At 53.1% G+C, this 13,504-nt stretch overlaps 1 protein-coding gene across 4 annotated transcripts in view; it reads right to left on the bottom strand.

Moving 5' to 3' along the window:
• The window catches only part of LOC128848328 (zinc finger protein 34-like), a 51,581-nt gene that overhangs the window by 22,409 nt on the left and 15,668 nt on the right, over positions 1-13,504 (bottom strand). For all 4 annotated transcript variants that reach the window (XM_054048297.1, XM_054048296.1, XM_054048299.1 and 1 more), the window contains one exon: positions 6,138-6,338. In XM_054048297.1, the coding sequence (XP_053904272.1) occupies positions 6,138-6,338 (201 nt within the window). The remainder of the gene's footprint in view (positions 1-6,137; positions 6,339-13,504) is intronic.

Genomic DNA, 13,504 nt, shown 5'->3' with positions numbered 1-13,504 from the left:
GCAATCGTAACAACACACTGTGGCACTAACAACAAATCATACGTCACTGTAGCTACTACAGGAAGCAAAGATTATTAATTACAGCAGCACCTGCAATCTCCAGTGTAAATCAGGACCTCACTGTGCTATCCGGGTACTTACAGGGGCCCCCATGATCACTGTACCTAAGCACCTCTCGGTTTTAATGTATTTATTCTTACACAGCCCTGTGAAATAGGGACATACTCTGCAAATAGGTATTATAGACAGGGGCCTGACGCACAGACAGTCTAAGGCCTGGTCTACACTATGAGTTTAGGTCGACTTTAGCAGCGTTAAATCGAATTAAGCCCGGACATGTGCACACGACGAAGCCCTTTTTTTCGACTTAAAGGGCCCTTTAAACCGGTTTCTTTACTCCACCTCCGACGAGGGGATTAGCGCTAAAATCGGCCTTTGCGGGTCGGATTTGGGATAGTGTGGATGGAATTCGACGTTATTGGCCTCCGGGAGCTATCCCACAGTGCTTCATTGTGACCGCTCTGGACAGCACTCTCAACTCAGATGCACTGACCAGGTAGACAGGGAAAGCCCTGTGAACTTTTGAATTTCATTTCCTGTTTGCCCAGCGTGGAGAGCACAGGTGACCACGCAGAGCTCATCACACATAACCATGATGGAGTCCCAGGATCGGAAAAGAGCTCCAGCATGGACCGAACGGGAGGTACAGAATCTGCTCGCCATATGAGGAGACAAATCAGTGCTAGTTGAACTCCGTAGCAGTAAACGAAATGGCAAAATATTAGAAAAAGTCTCAAAGGCCATGAAGGACAGAGGCCATAACAGGGACGCACAGCAGTGCCGCATGAAAATTAAGGAGCTAAGGCAAGCCTACCACAAAGCCAGAGAGGCAAACGGAAGGTCTGGGGCAGAGCTGCAAATATGCCGCTTCTACATGGAGCTGCATGCCATTCTAGGGGGTGCAGCCACCACTACCCCAACCGTGTGCTTTGACTCCGTCAATGGAGAAACACGCAACAGGGAAGTGGGTTCGGGGTCCACGGAAGATGATGATAATGAAGACAATGAAGATAGCTCACAGCAAGGAAGTGGAGAAACCGGTTTCCCCAACAGCCAGGATATGTTTATCACCCTGGACCTGGAACCAGTAACCCCCGAACTCACCCAAGGCTTGCTCCCAGACCCTGAGGGCACACAAGAGACCTCTGGTGAGTGTACCTTTGTAAATATTACACATGGTTTAAAAGCAAACGTGTTTAATGATTAATTTGCCCTGGCAATCGCGGCCAGTACAGCTACTGGAAAACTCTGTTAACGTGTATGGGGATGGAGTGGAAATCCTCCAGGGACATCTCCAGAAAGCTCTCCTTCATGTACTCCCAAAGCCTTTGCAAAAGGTTTCTGGGGAGGGCTGCCTTATCCCATCCACCATGGTAGGACACTTTACCATGCCAGGCCAGTAGCACGTAGTCTGGAATCATTGCATAACAAAGCATGGCAGCGTATGCTCCCGGTGTTTGCTGGCATGCAGACAACATCCATTCCTTATCTTTCTTTGTTATCCTCAGGAGAGTGATATCATTCACGGTCACCTGGTTGACATGGGGTGATTTTATTAAGGGGGCATTCAGAGGTGCCCATTCCTGCTCGGCTGAACAGAAATGTTCCCCGCTGTTAGCCACGCAGTGGGGGGGAGGGGTGAAGTGATCATCCCAGAGAATTGTTTGTGTGTGTGTGTGTGGGGGGGGTAGTTGGGTTTGTGCTGCATGTTAACCCGGAAACCGCAGCCCCTCCTTTTACATTGCAAACCCATTTTAAATGGCCAACCCAATGGGTCCTTGGTATGGGAAATGAGGGTGCTACTGTTTGAAACCATTCCCACATGTTAAGAAGGTGAAAAAAGCCAAAAGACTGTGGCTTACACTGGCTGCCTGCAAGCCAAATTCTGTTGCCTGGCACTGCGTGAGTGATCTCTCACACCAAACCGGCAGGCCCTCAATATAAGAGGAAAAATGCGACCTTGTAACGAAAGAAAATGTGCTGTGTAATGTGAACAGCAAAATTTAACGTGAAAGAGTGTACCCATTGTTCTCTTTTTTAACCACCTCTCCCTTCTCCTCCCCAGCTGCAAATGTTTCTCCTTCACAGAGGCTAGCAAAGATTAGAAGGAGAAAACGGCGGACTCCGGATGATATGTTCACGGAGCTCCAGATGTCCTCCCACGCTGACAGAGCACAGCAGAATGCATGGAGGCAGTCAATGTCAGAGTGCAAAAAAGCACAATATGAACGACAGGAGAAGTGGCGGGCTGAATCGCAGGCTGAACAGAGCAAGTGGCGGGCTGAAGATGATAGGTGGCGTCAGCTTGCAGACAGAAGGCAAGAGTCGATGCTCTGGCTGCTGGAGCATCAAACTGATATGCTCCAGTGTATGGTTGAGCTGCAGGAAAGACAGTAGGAGCAGAGACCGCCACTACAGCCCCTGTGTAACCAACAGCCCCCCTCCCCAAGTCCCACTGCCTCCTCACCCAGACGCCCAAGAATACGGTGGGGGGGCCTCCGGCCACCCAGTCACTCCACCCCAGATGATTGCCCGAGCATCGGAAGGCTGGCCTTCAATAAGTGTTAAAGTTTTAAAGTTTTAAACTACAATGTGTCCTTTTCCTTCCCTCCTCCCCCACCCATCCCAGGCTACCTTGGCAATTATCCCCCTACTTGTGTGATGAATTAATAAAGAATGCATGAATGAGAAGTAACAATGACTTTATTGCCTCTGCAAGCGGTGCTCAAAGGGGGGGAGGGGAGGGTGGGTTGGTTGGTTTACAGGGAAGTAGAGTGAACCGGGGGGGGGAGGTGGCATGGAGGGTTCATCAAGGAGAAACAAACAGAAGTTTCACACCATAGCCTGGCCAGTCACAAAACTGGTTTTCAAAGCTTCTCTGATGCACACCGCGCCCCGCTGTACTCTTCTAACCGCCCCGGTGTCTGGCTGCGCGTAATCAGCGGCCAGGCAATTTGCCTCAACCTCCCACCCCACCATAAATGTCTCCCCCTTACTCTCACAGATATTGTGGAGTGCACAGCAAGCAGCAATAACAATTCGAATATTGGTTTCGCTGAGGTCTATCCGAGTCAGTAAGCTGCGCCAGCACGCTTTTCAACATCCAAATGCACATTCCACCACCATTCGGCACTTGCTCAGCCTATAGTTGAACAGGTCCTGACTACTGTCCAGGCTGCCTGTGCACGGGTTCATGAGCCATGGCATTAAGGGGTAGGCTGGGTCCCCAAGGATAACGATAGGCATTTCAACATCTCCAACAGTTATTTTCTGGTCCGGGAAGAAAGTCCCTTCCTCCAGCTTTCAAAACAGACCAGAGTGCTTGAAGACGCGAGCATCATGTACCTTTCCCGGCCATCCCACGTTGATGTTGGTGAAACATCCCTTGTGATCCACCAGGGCTTGCAGCAGCATTGAAAAGTACACCTTGCGGTTTATGTACTTTGTGCTCAGGTGCCAAGACAGGGATATGGGTTCCGTCTATCGCCCCACCACAATTTGGGAATCCCATTGCAGCAAAGCCATCCACTATGACCTGCATGTTTCCCAGAGTCATTACCCTTGATATCAGGAGGTCTTTGATTGCCCTGGCAACTTGGATCACAGCAGCCCTCACACTAGATTTGCCCACTCCAAACTGATTCCCGACTGACCGGTAGCTGTCTGGCGTTGCAAGCTTCCACAGGGCTATCGCCACTCGCTTCTCAACTGTGAGGGCTGCTCTCATCCTGGTATTCTGGCACTTCAGGGCAGGGGAAAGCAAGTCACAAAGTTCCATGAAAGTGCCCTTACGCATGCAAAAGTTTCGCAGCCACTGGGAATCGTCCCACACCTGCAACACGATGCGGTCCCACCAGTCTGTGCTTGTTTCCCGGGCCCAGAATCGGCATTCCACGCCATGAACCTGCCCCAGTAACACCATGATTTGCACATTGCTGGGGCCCGTACCTTGTGAGAGGTCTATGTCCATGTCAATTTCCTCATCACTCTCGTTGCTGCGCTGCAATCGCCTCCTCGGCTGGTCCTGGTTTTGCTTTGGCATGTCCTGGCTCTGCATATACTCCAGGACAATGCACATGGTGTTCATAGTGCTCATAATTGCTGCGGTGATGTGAGCGGGCTCCATGATCCCAGTGCTATGGCATCTGGGCTGAAAAAAGGCACGAAACTGATGGAGGGAAGGAGGGGCGACTGACGACATGGCGTTCAGGTACAGGGAATTAAAATCAACAAAGGTGGCTGTGCATCAGGGAGAAACACAAACAACTGTCACACAGAATGGCCCCCCCAAAGATTGAACTCAAAACCCTGGGTTTAGCAGGCCGTTGATTTCACGGAGGGAGGGGGAAGCAAATGAATACAAAACAAATCTGGTCCATCTATTTTTTACATTTTAAGCTGGCAGCAGACAGTGCAGCATGACTGATAGCCATCGGCATCTTCTGGGTGCTTGGCAGAAAATGATGTACTACGAATGCTAGCCATCATCGTCAAGACGGTTCAATAGGCCAGGAGACAAAATATGTCTGCCCAGGTGCCTCTGATTGAACTCACTGAGGAATACGACGATGACGGATACCAGTCGTAATACACCATCCACTGCCAAAAGGCAAGGAGCTGCTGCTGTGTAGCAATGCAGCCCCACGTCTGCCAGCACCCAGATAGCCGATGACGGCTACCAGTCATACTGCACTGTCTACTGCCAAAAGGCAATTAGCTGCTGCTGTGTAGCAATGCAGTGCCACGTCTGCCGGCACCCAGATGACATATGGTGACGGTGAGCCGAGCTGAGCTGAGCGGGCTCCATGCTTGCCGTGGTATGTTGTCTGCACAGATAACCCAGGTAAAAAGGCGCGAATCGATTGTCTGCCATTGCTCTGACGGCGGGGGAGGGGCCTGATGACATATACCCAGAACCCCCCGCGACACTGTTTTGCATGATCAGGCATTGGGATCTCAACCCAGAATTCCAATGGGCGGCGGAGACTGTGGGAACTGTGGGATAGCTACCCACAGTGCAACGCTCCGGAAGTCGACGCTAGCCTTGGTACTGTGGACGCGGTCCGCCGACTTAATGCACTTAGAGCATTTTATGTGGGGACACATGCAATCGATTGTATAAAACCGATATCTATAAAACCGGCTTCTATAAATTCGACCTAATTTCGTAGTGTAGACATACCCTAAGTGACTTGCCCAAGTTCACACAGGAAGACTGCGACAGAGCAGAGAATTGAACGCAGGTCTCCTGAGTTTCAAGCCAAACATTCACATAGGAAGAGAAAGTCCCTGACTCAAAGATATTTCAATCTAAAAAGACGAGACAAAGTGATTATCTCCATTTCACAGAGAGAATACAGCCAGAATTTTCAAAGGGAACCAGGCCCCAAGTCAATGGGATTGAATGCGTAACTTTCTTGGGTGCCTTTGAAAGCCACAGCCTCAGTAACTTACAAGAGCTCGCACAGGAAGCCTGTGACAGAACCTGGAATTGAAACCAGGTCTCCTGAGTCCCAGGGCAGTACCTGAAGAACAAAAGGAGCCCTCCTGATTTTTTTCTACTCTAGTGATACACCCCACAGAGGCTCGCAGAGCATTAACTACTTCATAAGCCCTCACTCAGCCCCAGAACCCAGCCCCTCTCACTGGGAGGAACTGGCATTTCACAGAGATCAGCCATAGCCAGGAGAGGACTCCAGGAACCGCACCCTGCTTCCCAGGGTTCAGCACACTGGCACAAGAGGTAGCCCTGGAAGCACTAACAGCAGCCAGCCCCAGCCCCAGAACTCTGGTACATGCTGTTCCTGACTTGGCCCTTCCACTCACACCTTTGGCCAAGGCAGAACATGGACAAGATGGTGATGAAGCACATTGAAACCTTGGTTGTGCGAAGAGTAGCACCATTCTTATGTCCCTGAATCCACTGTCATATGGGAGGGTATGTGGAGGGGACAGTCTCTCACGCAGGAGCCAGGGATTATTGGGGCTGATCCCACTGACATATAGGGGGCCAATGAAGAATCCTGAACCACAGCCAACCCAGCTGCTCTGATAATTGAGGGGACAGGAAACCTTACCCAAAGAGGTCACAGTCTCATAATTCTCCTGCATCACATCCCTGTAGAGGGCTCTCTGACCTGGGTCCAGCAGAACCCATTCCTCCTCAGAGAAATACACAGCTACCTCCTCGAAGGTCACCAGCTCCGCTGCAGCCATTTCCTTTCCCTGTCTCTGGAGGGCATGGAATGATCTGGAGCAAGACATGGATGTTCTGCAGCCTGTCAAGGTGAGAAGGGCAATTGGAGACATTTCAGGAGGGGCTTTAATCCTTTCCATACCCCCGTTCCCTCCAGACTGTTTCCCTGTTGACAGACATTCTAGACTCTGATATTTTGGGCAAATGCTCGAGTCTGGATATTACATAAACAACACACAAGCGTTAGATCCCAAATCTATATTAATTTCTCTCAATATGTGGCTTGAGTTTCCATATTACTTTGTCAGAACTGAATCCCATTGTTGAAGAGTGTCCAGTGTTTTTGATAAACAAGCCGCTTATTCAGCTGCCTGAATATGGATTTAGGTATCTAAATTTAGGCTCCTGTATTTAAAGCCCTAGTCTTCATCAATCTATTTGTAGCACAGACCTCTCTCCAGGACTAAAGAAACAAAGACTTTTTAAACCCTCTTCATAACAGAGATTAGGTGAAGTCAATGGGACCACTTAGAGGCTTAATATTAAACATGTGTGATAAGTATTTGCAGGATGAGATCCTAAGATCCATAGATTACAGTATCATAAGATCATGTAGTCTGACCTACTGTGTGTCACAAGCCATTACACTTAACTGAATTACCCTGGCACAAACATTTATTTCCCAAAAGCATATTTTCTAGAAAGTCATCCAGTCTTGATTTGAAGACGTTAAGAGATGGAGAATCTACCACTTCCTTTGGTTATTTGTTTCAGTGGCTATTAAATATTTGTTCCTACTCTCTAATCTGAATTTGTCTGGCTTCAGCTATCAGTTATTTGTTCACACTAAGCCTTTATCCACTAGAATGAAGAGCCCTTGGGGATCCATGAGTTTCTCTCAATGAACATACTTATACAGTGTAAGCAAGTCAGCTTTCTTCTTCGAGTGCTTGCTCATATCCATTCCATTAGGTGTGTGCGCGCCGCGTGCACGATCGTCGGAAGATTTTCTATCCTAGCAACACCGGCGGGTCGGCTGTGGAGCCCCCTAGAGTGGCGCCTTCATGGCGCTGAATATATACCCCAGCCGACCCGGCGCCCCCTCAGTTCCTTCTTACCGCCCCTGACGGTCGTTGGAACTGTGGAGCGCTGCTTAGCTGTTCTCCACTCTCCCTAGCTTAGTTTGTTGTATCACAGTTATAGTTATAGTTCTAGTTCTAGTGTTTATAGTTAAATAGTTAAATAGTTTAAAAGTTGTTCTAGTTGTTCTAAGTAGTTCAGGGGATTAAGGGGGTCGTCTCCCCCTTTCTCCCCCGGCCGCGGGGCCGGGCTCATGCCCAACGCTCCCGGCTTCAAGCAGTGCGCCTCCTGCGCTAAGCCTATGCCCACGAGCGACCCGCACGACTCCTGTCTGAAGTGCCTGGGAGAGTCCCATCAAACAGACAAGTGCAAGATCTGTAAGGCCTTCAGACCAAGGACCAAGAAGGAGCGGGACTTTCGGCTCCGGCAACTCCTGATGGAGGCGGCACTTAGTCTGGACGCTCCATCTACAAGTCAGGCCCCGGCACCTAGCACCTCGGTGCGCAGTGCCCCGGCGGCACCGGCTATGACGACCACGCGAGTGGCGTCAGACAAGCCTCCCCGGCACCGGACCTCGTCGGCACCGCAAGCAGTGCCTCGGCGCCGGTCATTATCCCCGGGGCATAAAAAAGCCCATAAGACGGGGACATCCGTGCCGAAGACGCCGGCTCCCCCAGTGCCGGGGGTAGAGCCGCGTCCGCCGGTGGAGCACCGGAAACAGGTGCCTCCAGCACCGTCGACTCCGGCGCCGAGGCCGTTGAGTCCGGTGCAGATAGCGTCTCCACCGAGACCGGCGGTGATACAGTGCCTCCCGTCGACTCCAGAGACCTTCGCGGCGGCGAGAGACTTAATAGCTCTCATGGAGCCGGCACCGCCTCAACCACCGGCACCGACTCCACCGTTGACTCGCCCGGTCCAGTCGAGGGGGAAACCTGCCTTGATGCGCCCTCCATCGCAAGGGCTGGAACCTCGGCACCGATCCAGGTCCCGAAGCAGGTCCCCACGCCGCTCGCAGTCCCGGCACCGAATATCGCCTCGGCACCGGTCGTACTCGCGGCCAAGATCTTCTTCGCGGCACCGCTCTACGTCTCGGCACCGCTATGATCGTCGGCACCGATCAACGTCGAGACGTAGTTCTCAGCACCGCTACGGTCGACGCCGAGAGGCCGCTCCCGGCACCGGGCATACTCCAGGTCCTCGTCGAGGTCCAGATCCGACTCCCGGCACCGACGAGGTCATCGGCACCGGTCGCGGTCCCGGCACCGATCGCCGGCACCGCGTAGAGATAGATCATCTCCGGACCGGCACCGTGCGGCACCGCAGCCAATCGGAATCATCTCGACGCTCTCGGCACCGCCGTGGCCATCGAGATCGGAGTCCCACTCCTCGGAGGACCTCTCGAGATCGGCATACCCCCCTCAGGGGCAAGCCGAGGAACAGGACTTGGGCCATTGGCAGGAGATGGCAGAGGACCATTCTCATGGCCCATCTCACTGGTCGTTTTGGACCCCGTGGGTGTACCATCAGGCGCAAGGGGCTCCAATTGCTTCGACCTCTCGCTCCGGTCACTCCATCAGAGGGGCCCCGGAGTCCACCATTTCGCGGCCTCCGCCAGGGGGCATGGAGGCTTCTGTGTCCGCACCACCTGACGCCCTGGACCCAGGCGCAGGTGATGCTCCAGCCCAGGAACAGAGAGACCAGGACCAGCCCTTGGATCCTGTTCCACCGGAGGCATCTTCCTCTTCTTCTCCGGATGAGGCAGTGGCGGGCACATCGTGCACAGGCCCACATCCAATAGATCTTCGGGCTCACCAGGATCTTCTGCGCAGGATGGCCCGTAATATGGACCTGCAGGCGGAGGAGATAGTGGAGGTGCACGACCCGATCGTGAATATCCTTGGAGCGGATGCCCCATCGAGGGTAGCGTTACCCCTGATCCGCACGATACAAATCAATGCGGATACGATATGGCAAACTCCTGCCTCTATCCCACCCACAGCGAGAGGGGTGGAAAGGAAGTACTTTGTCCCATCTAAGGACTATGGGTACTTGTATACCCACCCCCAACCGTGTTCACTGGTGGTGGAATCAGTGAACGCACGAGAGCGCCACGGCCAGCAGGCTGCAGCGCCTAAATCAAAAGAGGCTAAGCGGCTCGATTTGTTTGGCCGTAAGGTATACTCAGCCGGAGGGCTACAACTTAGAGCGGCAAACCAACAGGCGCTACTGAGCCGCTACAATTTCAACTCCTGGAACTCTATGGGAAAGTTTAAGGAGTTGATTCCCCAAGAGTCCAGGGAAGAGTTTGGGGCCATGGTAGAGGAGGGCAAGAAGGTGGCTCGGACCTCCTTGCAGGCCTCCTTGGACATAGCAGACTCAGCTGCGAGGACCCTGGCTTCGGGTATCGCTATGCGCAGGATCTCCTGGCTTCAGGTTTCGGGTTTGCCTCCGGAGCTGCAGCAAACCCTACAGGATCTGCCCTTTGAGGGACATGGATTGTTCTCGGACAAGACGGACTCTCGCCTGCAGAGCCTCAAGGACTCGAGAACAATCATGCGCTCCCTGGGGATGCATGTTGTGGGCCCTCAGCGCAGACCATTTAGGCCGCAGCCTCAGCGCTTCTACCCCCCCCCCGCCTCGTCAGAGACAAGACTCGGCCCGGAGGCGAGGGCGAGGTGGTAGGAGAAGATGGGCTGGCCCTCAACCCGGTCAGAACCAGGGGCCACCAAGACCACCTTCAGGTCCTAGACAGAACTTTTGAAGGTGCGGTCGAGGACGGCGCCCCAGTCATCCCCCAGGATCCAGCCCCCTCCTTTCAGGATCGTCTCTCCCACTTCCACCGCGCTTGGTCCCTTATAACTTCGGACTGTTGGGTCCTCCGCACGGTGGAGAGGGGATACGCTATCCAGTTTTCTTCTATCCCCCCCTCCCACCCCCCTTCCCCGTCCCTCTTCAGGGACCCTTCTCACGAGCAACTTCTTATACAGGAGGTTTCTACGCTCCTGGCCATGGGGGCCATAGAGGAGGTTCCGATAGAGTTAAGGGGCAGGGGATTTTATTCCCGTTACTTCCTGATCCCCAAGTCCAAAGGAGGTCTGCGGCCCATCTTGGACTTGCGCGGACTCAACAAATTCGTAGTAAAGTTGAAGTTCCGCATGGTCTCTCTGGGGGCCATTATCCCTTCCCTCGATCCTGGAGACTGGTTCGCCGCCCTCGACATGAAAGACGCATACTTTCACATCTCAATTTACCCACCTCACAGACGCTTCCTGCGATTCGTGGTAAACGCGGTGCACTACCAATTTGCAGTCCTTCCCTTCGGCCTATCCTCGGCCCCAAGAGTGTTCACGAAATGTATGGCTGTCGTGGCAGCGTACCTTCGTCGGCAAGGGATACAGGTGTTCCCGTACCTAGACGACTGGCTGGTACGCGGTCGCACCAAGGAGCAAGTTCAAGCTCACGTCCACATAATAGTGCACACATTCAACGAGTTGGGCATCCTACTCAACAAGGACAAATCCAGTCTAGAACCTACCCAGAGAATAGAATTCATAGGCGCAGTTCTAGACTCCAGACGTGCACAAGCCATCCTGCCAGACAACCGATTTGGCACCATCACGAGCCTCATTCAAGGGCTCCAGGCGTTCCCAACCACCACGGTGAGGTCGTGCCTTACCCTGCTGGGTCACATGGCTTCCTGCACGTACGTAACCAGGCATGCCAGACTTCGGCTTCGCCCACTCCAGACCTGGGTGTCGTCAATATATCGACCACATCGGGACAGCCTGAACATGGTGGTCACGGTCCCGATCTCGGTCCTGACCTCCCTCACCTGGTGGCTAGATCACAATGTGGTCTGCGAGGGGATGCCATTTCACGCCCCACAACCCTCTCTGCACCTGGTCACAGACGCTTCATCTCTGGGTTGGGGCGCCCATCTCAACGAACACCATACCCAGGGCCTGTGGACTGCACCCCAGCTAGCCCTGCACATCAATGTTCGGGAACTGATGGCGGTGCGCCTGGCGTGCCAGGCATTTCTCAACCTCCTACGTGGCCGATGTGTGTTAGTTCTCATCGACAACACCACGGCCATGTTTTACATCAACAAGCAAGGAGGAGCACGTTCGTCAATTCTATGCCAAGAGGCCATTCGCCTGTGGGACTTCTGCATCGCCCACTCAATCCATCTCACGGCATCGTTCCTCCCTGGAGTCCAGAACACTCTAGCGGACCGACTCAGCAGGTCCTTCCAGACGCACGAGTGGTCTATCCGTCCGGACATCATACATTCCATCTTCCAAAAGTGGGGGTTTCCCCAGATAGACCTGTTTGCATCTCGAGACAACAGGAAGTGCCACGTGTTCTGCTCCCTACAAGGTCGAGCTCCGGGCTCCCTCTCGGATGCGTTTCTCCTTCCCTGGAAAGACCACCTGTTTTATGCCTTCCCTCCGTTTCCTCTGGTCCACAAGGTACTGCTCAAATTGCGCAGAGACCAGGCACAGGTAATTCTGGTCGCTCCAGCGTGGCCGAGACAACATTGGTACACCACACTGTTGGAACTCTCGGTTCAGACACCGATCCCGCTTCCGTTGTGTCCGGATCTCATCTCTCAGGACCACGGCCGGCTGCGTCACCCCGACCTGCAATCACTCCACCTCACGGCGTGGCTGCTCCATGGTTCACCCAGGCAGAGCAGCAATGCTCGCACTCTGTCCAACAGATTCTGCTGAGCAGTAGGAAGCCCTCAACACGCACCACGTACCTGGCCAAGTGGAAGCGGTTCTCCTGTTGGTGCGAACAACGAGCCATGTCCCCGTTGCAGGCACCCATTCCTCTCATTTTGGAATATCTTCTCTCCCTAAAACAGCAGGGGTTGGCGATATCTTCAATTAGAGTTCACCTGGCCGCTATATCGGCCTTTCACCCAGGGGAACTCGCGTCCTCGGTATTCTCTAACCCGATGGTCGTTAGATTCCTCAAGGGCTTAGACCGGATGTACCCACAACAACGTCAGCCCGTTCAGACGTGGGACCTCAACCTGGTTCTCTCCAAGCTCACAGGTCCTCCATTCGAGCCACTGGCCACCTGTTCACTTTTGTACCTATCCTGGAAGACAGCCTTCCTTGTAGCCATCACCTCAGCAAGGCGCGTTTCTGAACTCAGGGCGCTTACATCCGAGCCCCCTTATACAGTTTTCCATAAGGATAAAGTGCAGCTTCGTCCACATCCTGCCTTTCTCCCTAAGGTGGTTTCTCCTTTTCATATCAACCAGGACATCTTTCTCCCGGTCTTTCATCCCAAACCACATGCCACTCGCCAGGATCAACGTTTGCATTCCCTGGACGTACGAAGGGCCCTGGCCTTCTATATTGACCGCACAAAGCACTTTAGAAAGACGACGCAACTCTTCGTTGCAGTGGCCAACCGAATGAAAGGCTCACCGGTCTCCTCACAACGCCTATCCTCCTGGATTACGTCTTGCATCCGGACTTGCTATGACCTGGCAGGTGTCTCAGCACCGCACCTCACCGCTCACTCCACGAGGGCCCAGGCTTCCTCGACGGCTTTCCTGGCACAAGTTCCGATCCAGGACATTTGTAGAGCAGCGGTTTGGTCATCAGTCCACACATTTACAGCTCACTATGCACTAGTGCAGCAGTCCAGAGACGATGCTGCTTTCGGATCAGCGGTTTTGCACACAGCAATGTCTCACTCCGACCCCACCACCTAAGTTGGGCTTGGGAGTCACCTAATGGAATGGATATGAGCAAGCACTCGAAGAAGAAAAGACGGTTACTCACCGTTGTAACTGTTGTTCTTCGAGATGTGTTGCTCATATCCATTCCAAACCCGCCCCCCGTCCCCACTGTCGGAGTAGCCGGCAAGAAGGAACTGAGGGGGCGCCGGGTCGGCTGGGGTATATATTCAGCGCCATGAAGGCGCCACTCTAGGGGGCTCCACAGCCGACCCGCCGGTGTTGCTAGGGTAGAAAATCTTCCGACGATCGTGCACGCGGCGCGCACACACCTAATGGAATGGATATGAGCAACACATCTCGAAGAACAACAGTTACAACGGTGAGTAACCGTCTTTTCAGTCTTTCAATATATTTACTTTTTAACCACCACTATATTTAAACTGAACAGACTGAACATTTAAATCTCT

The sequence above is a fragment of the Malaclemys terrapin genome, chromosome 13 (assembly GCF_027887155.1).
Source record: "Malaclemys terrapin pileata isolate rMalTer1 chromosome 13, rMalTer1.hap1, whole genome shotgun sequence".
In the NCBI taxonomy this organism is placed as follows: domain Eukaryota; kingdom Metazoa; phylum Chordata; order Testudines; family Emydidae; genus Malaclemys; species Malaclemys terrapin.
Note: the sequence above shows the minus strand (reverse complement) of the source record. Positions and strands in the feature narration are given on the sequence as shown.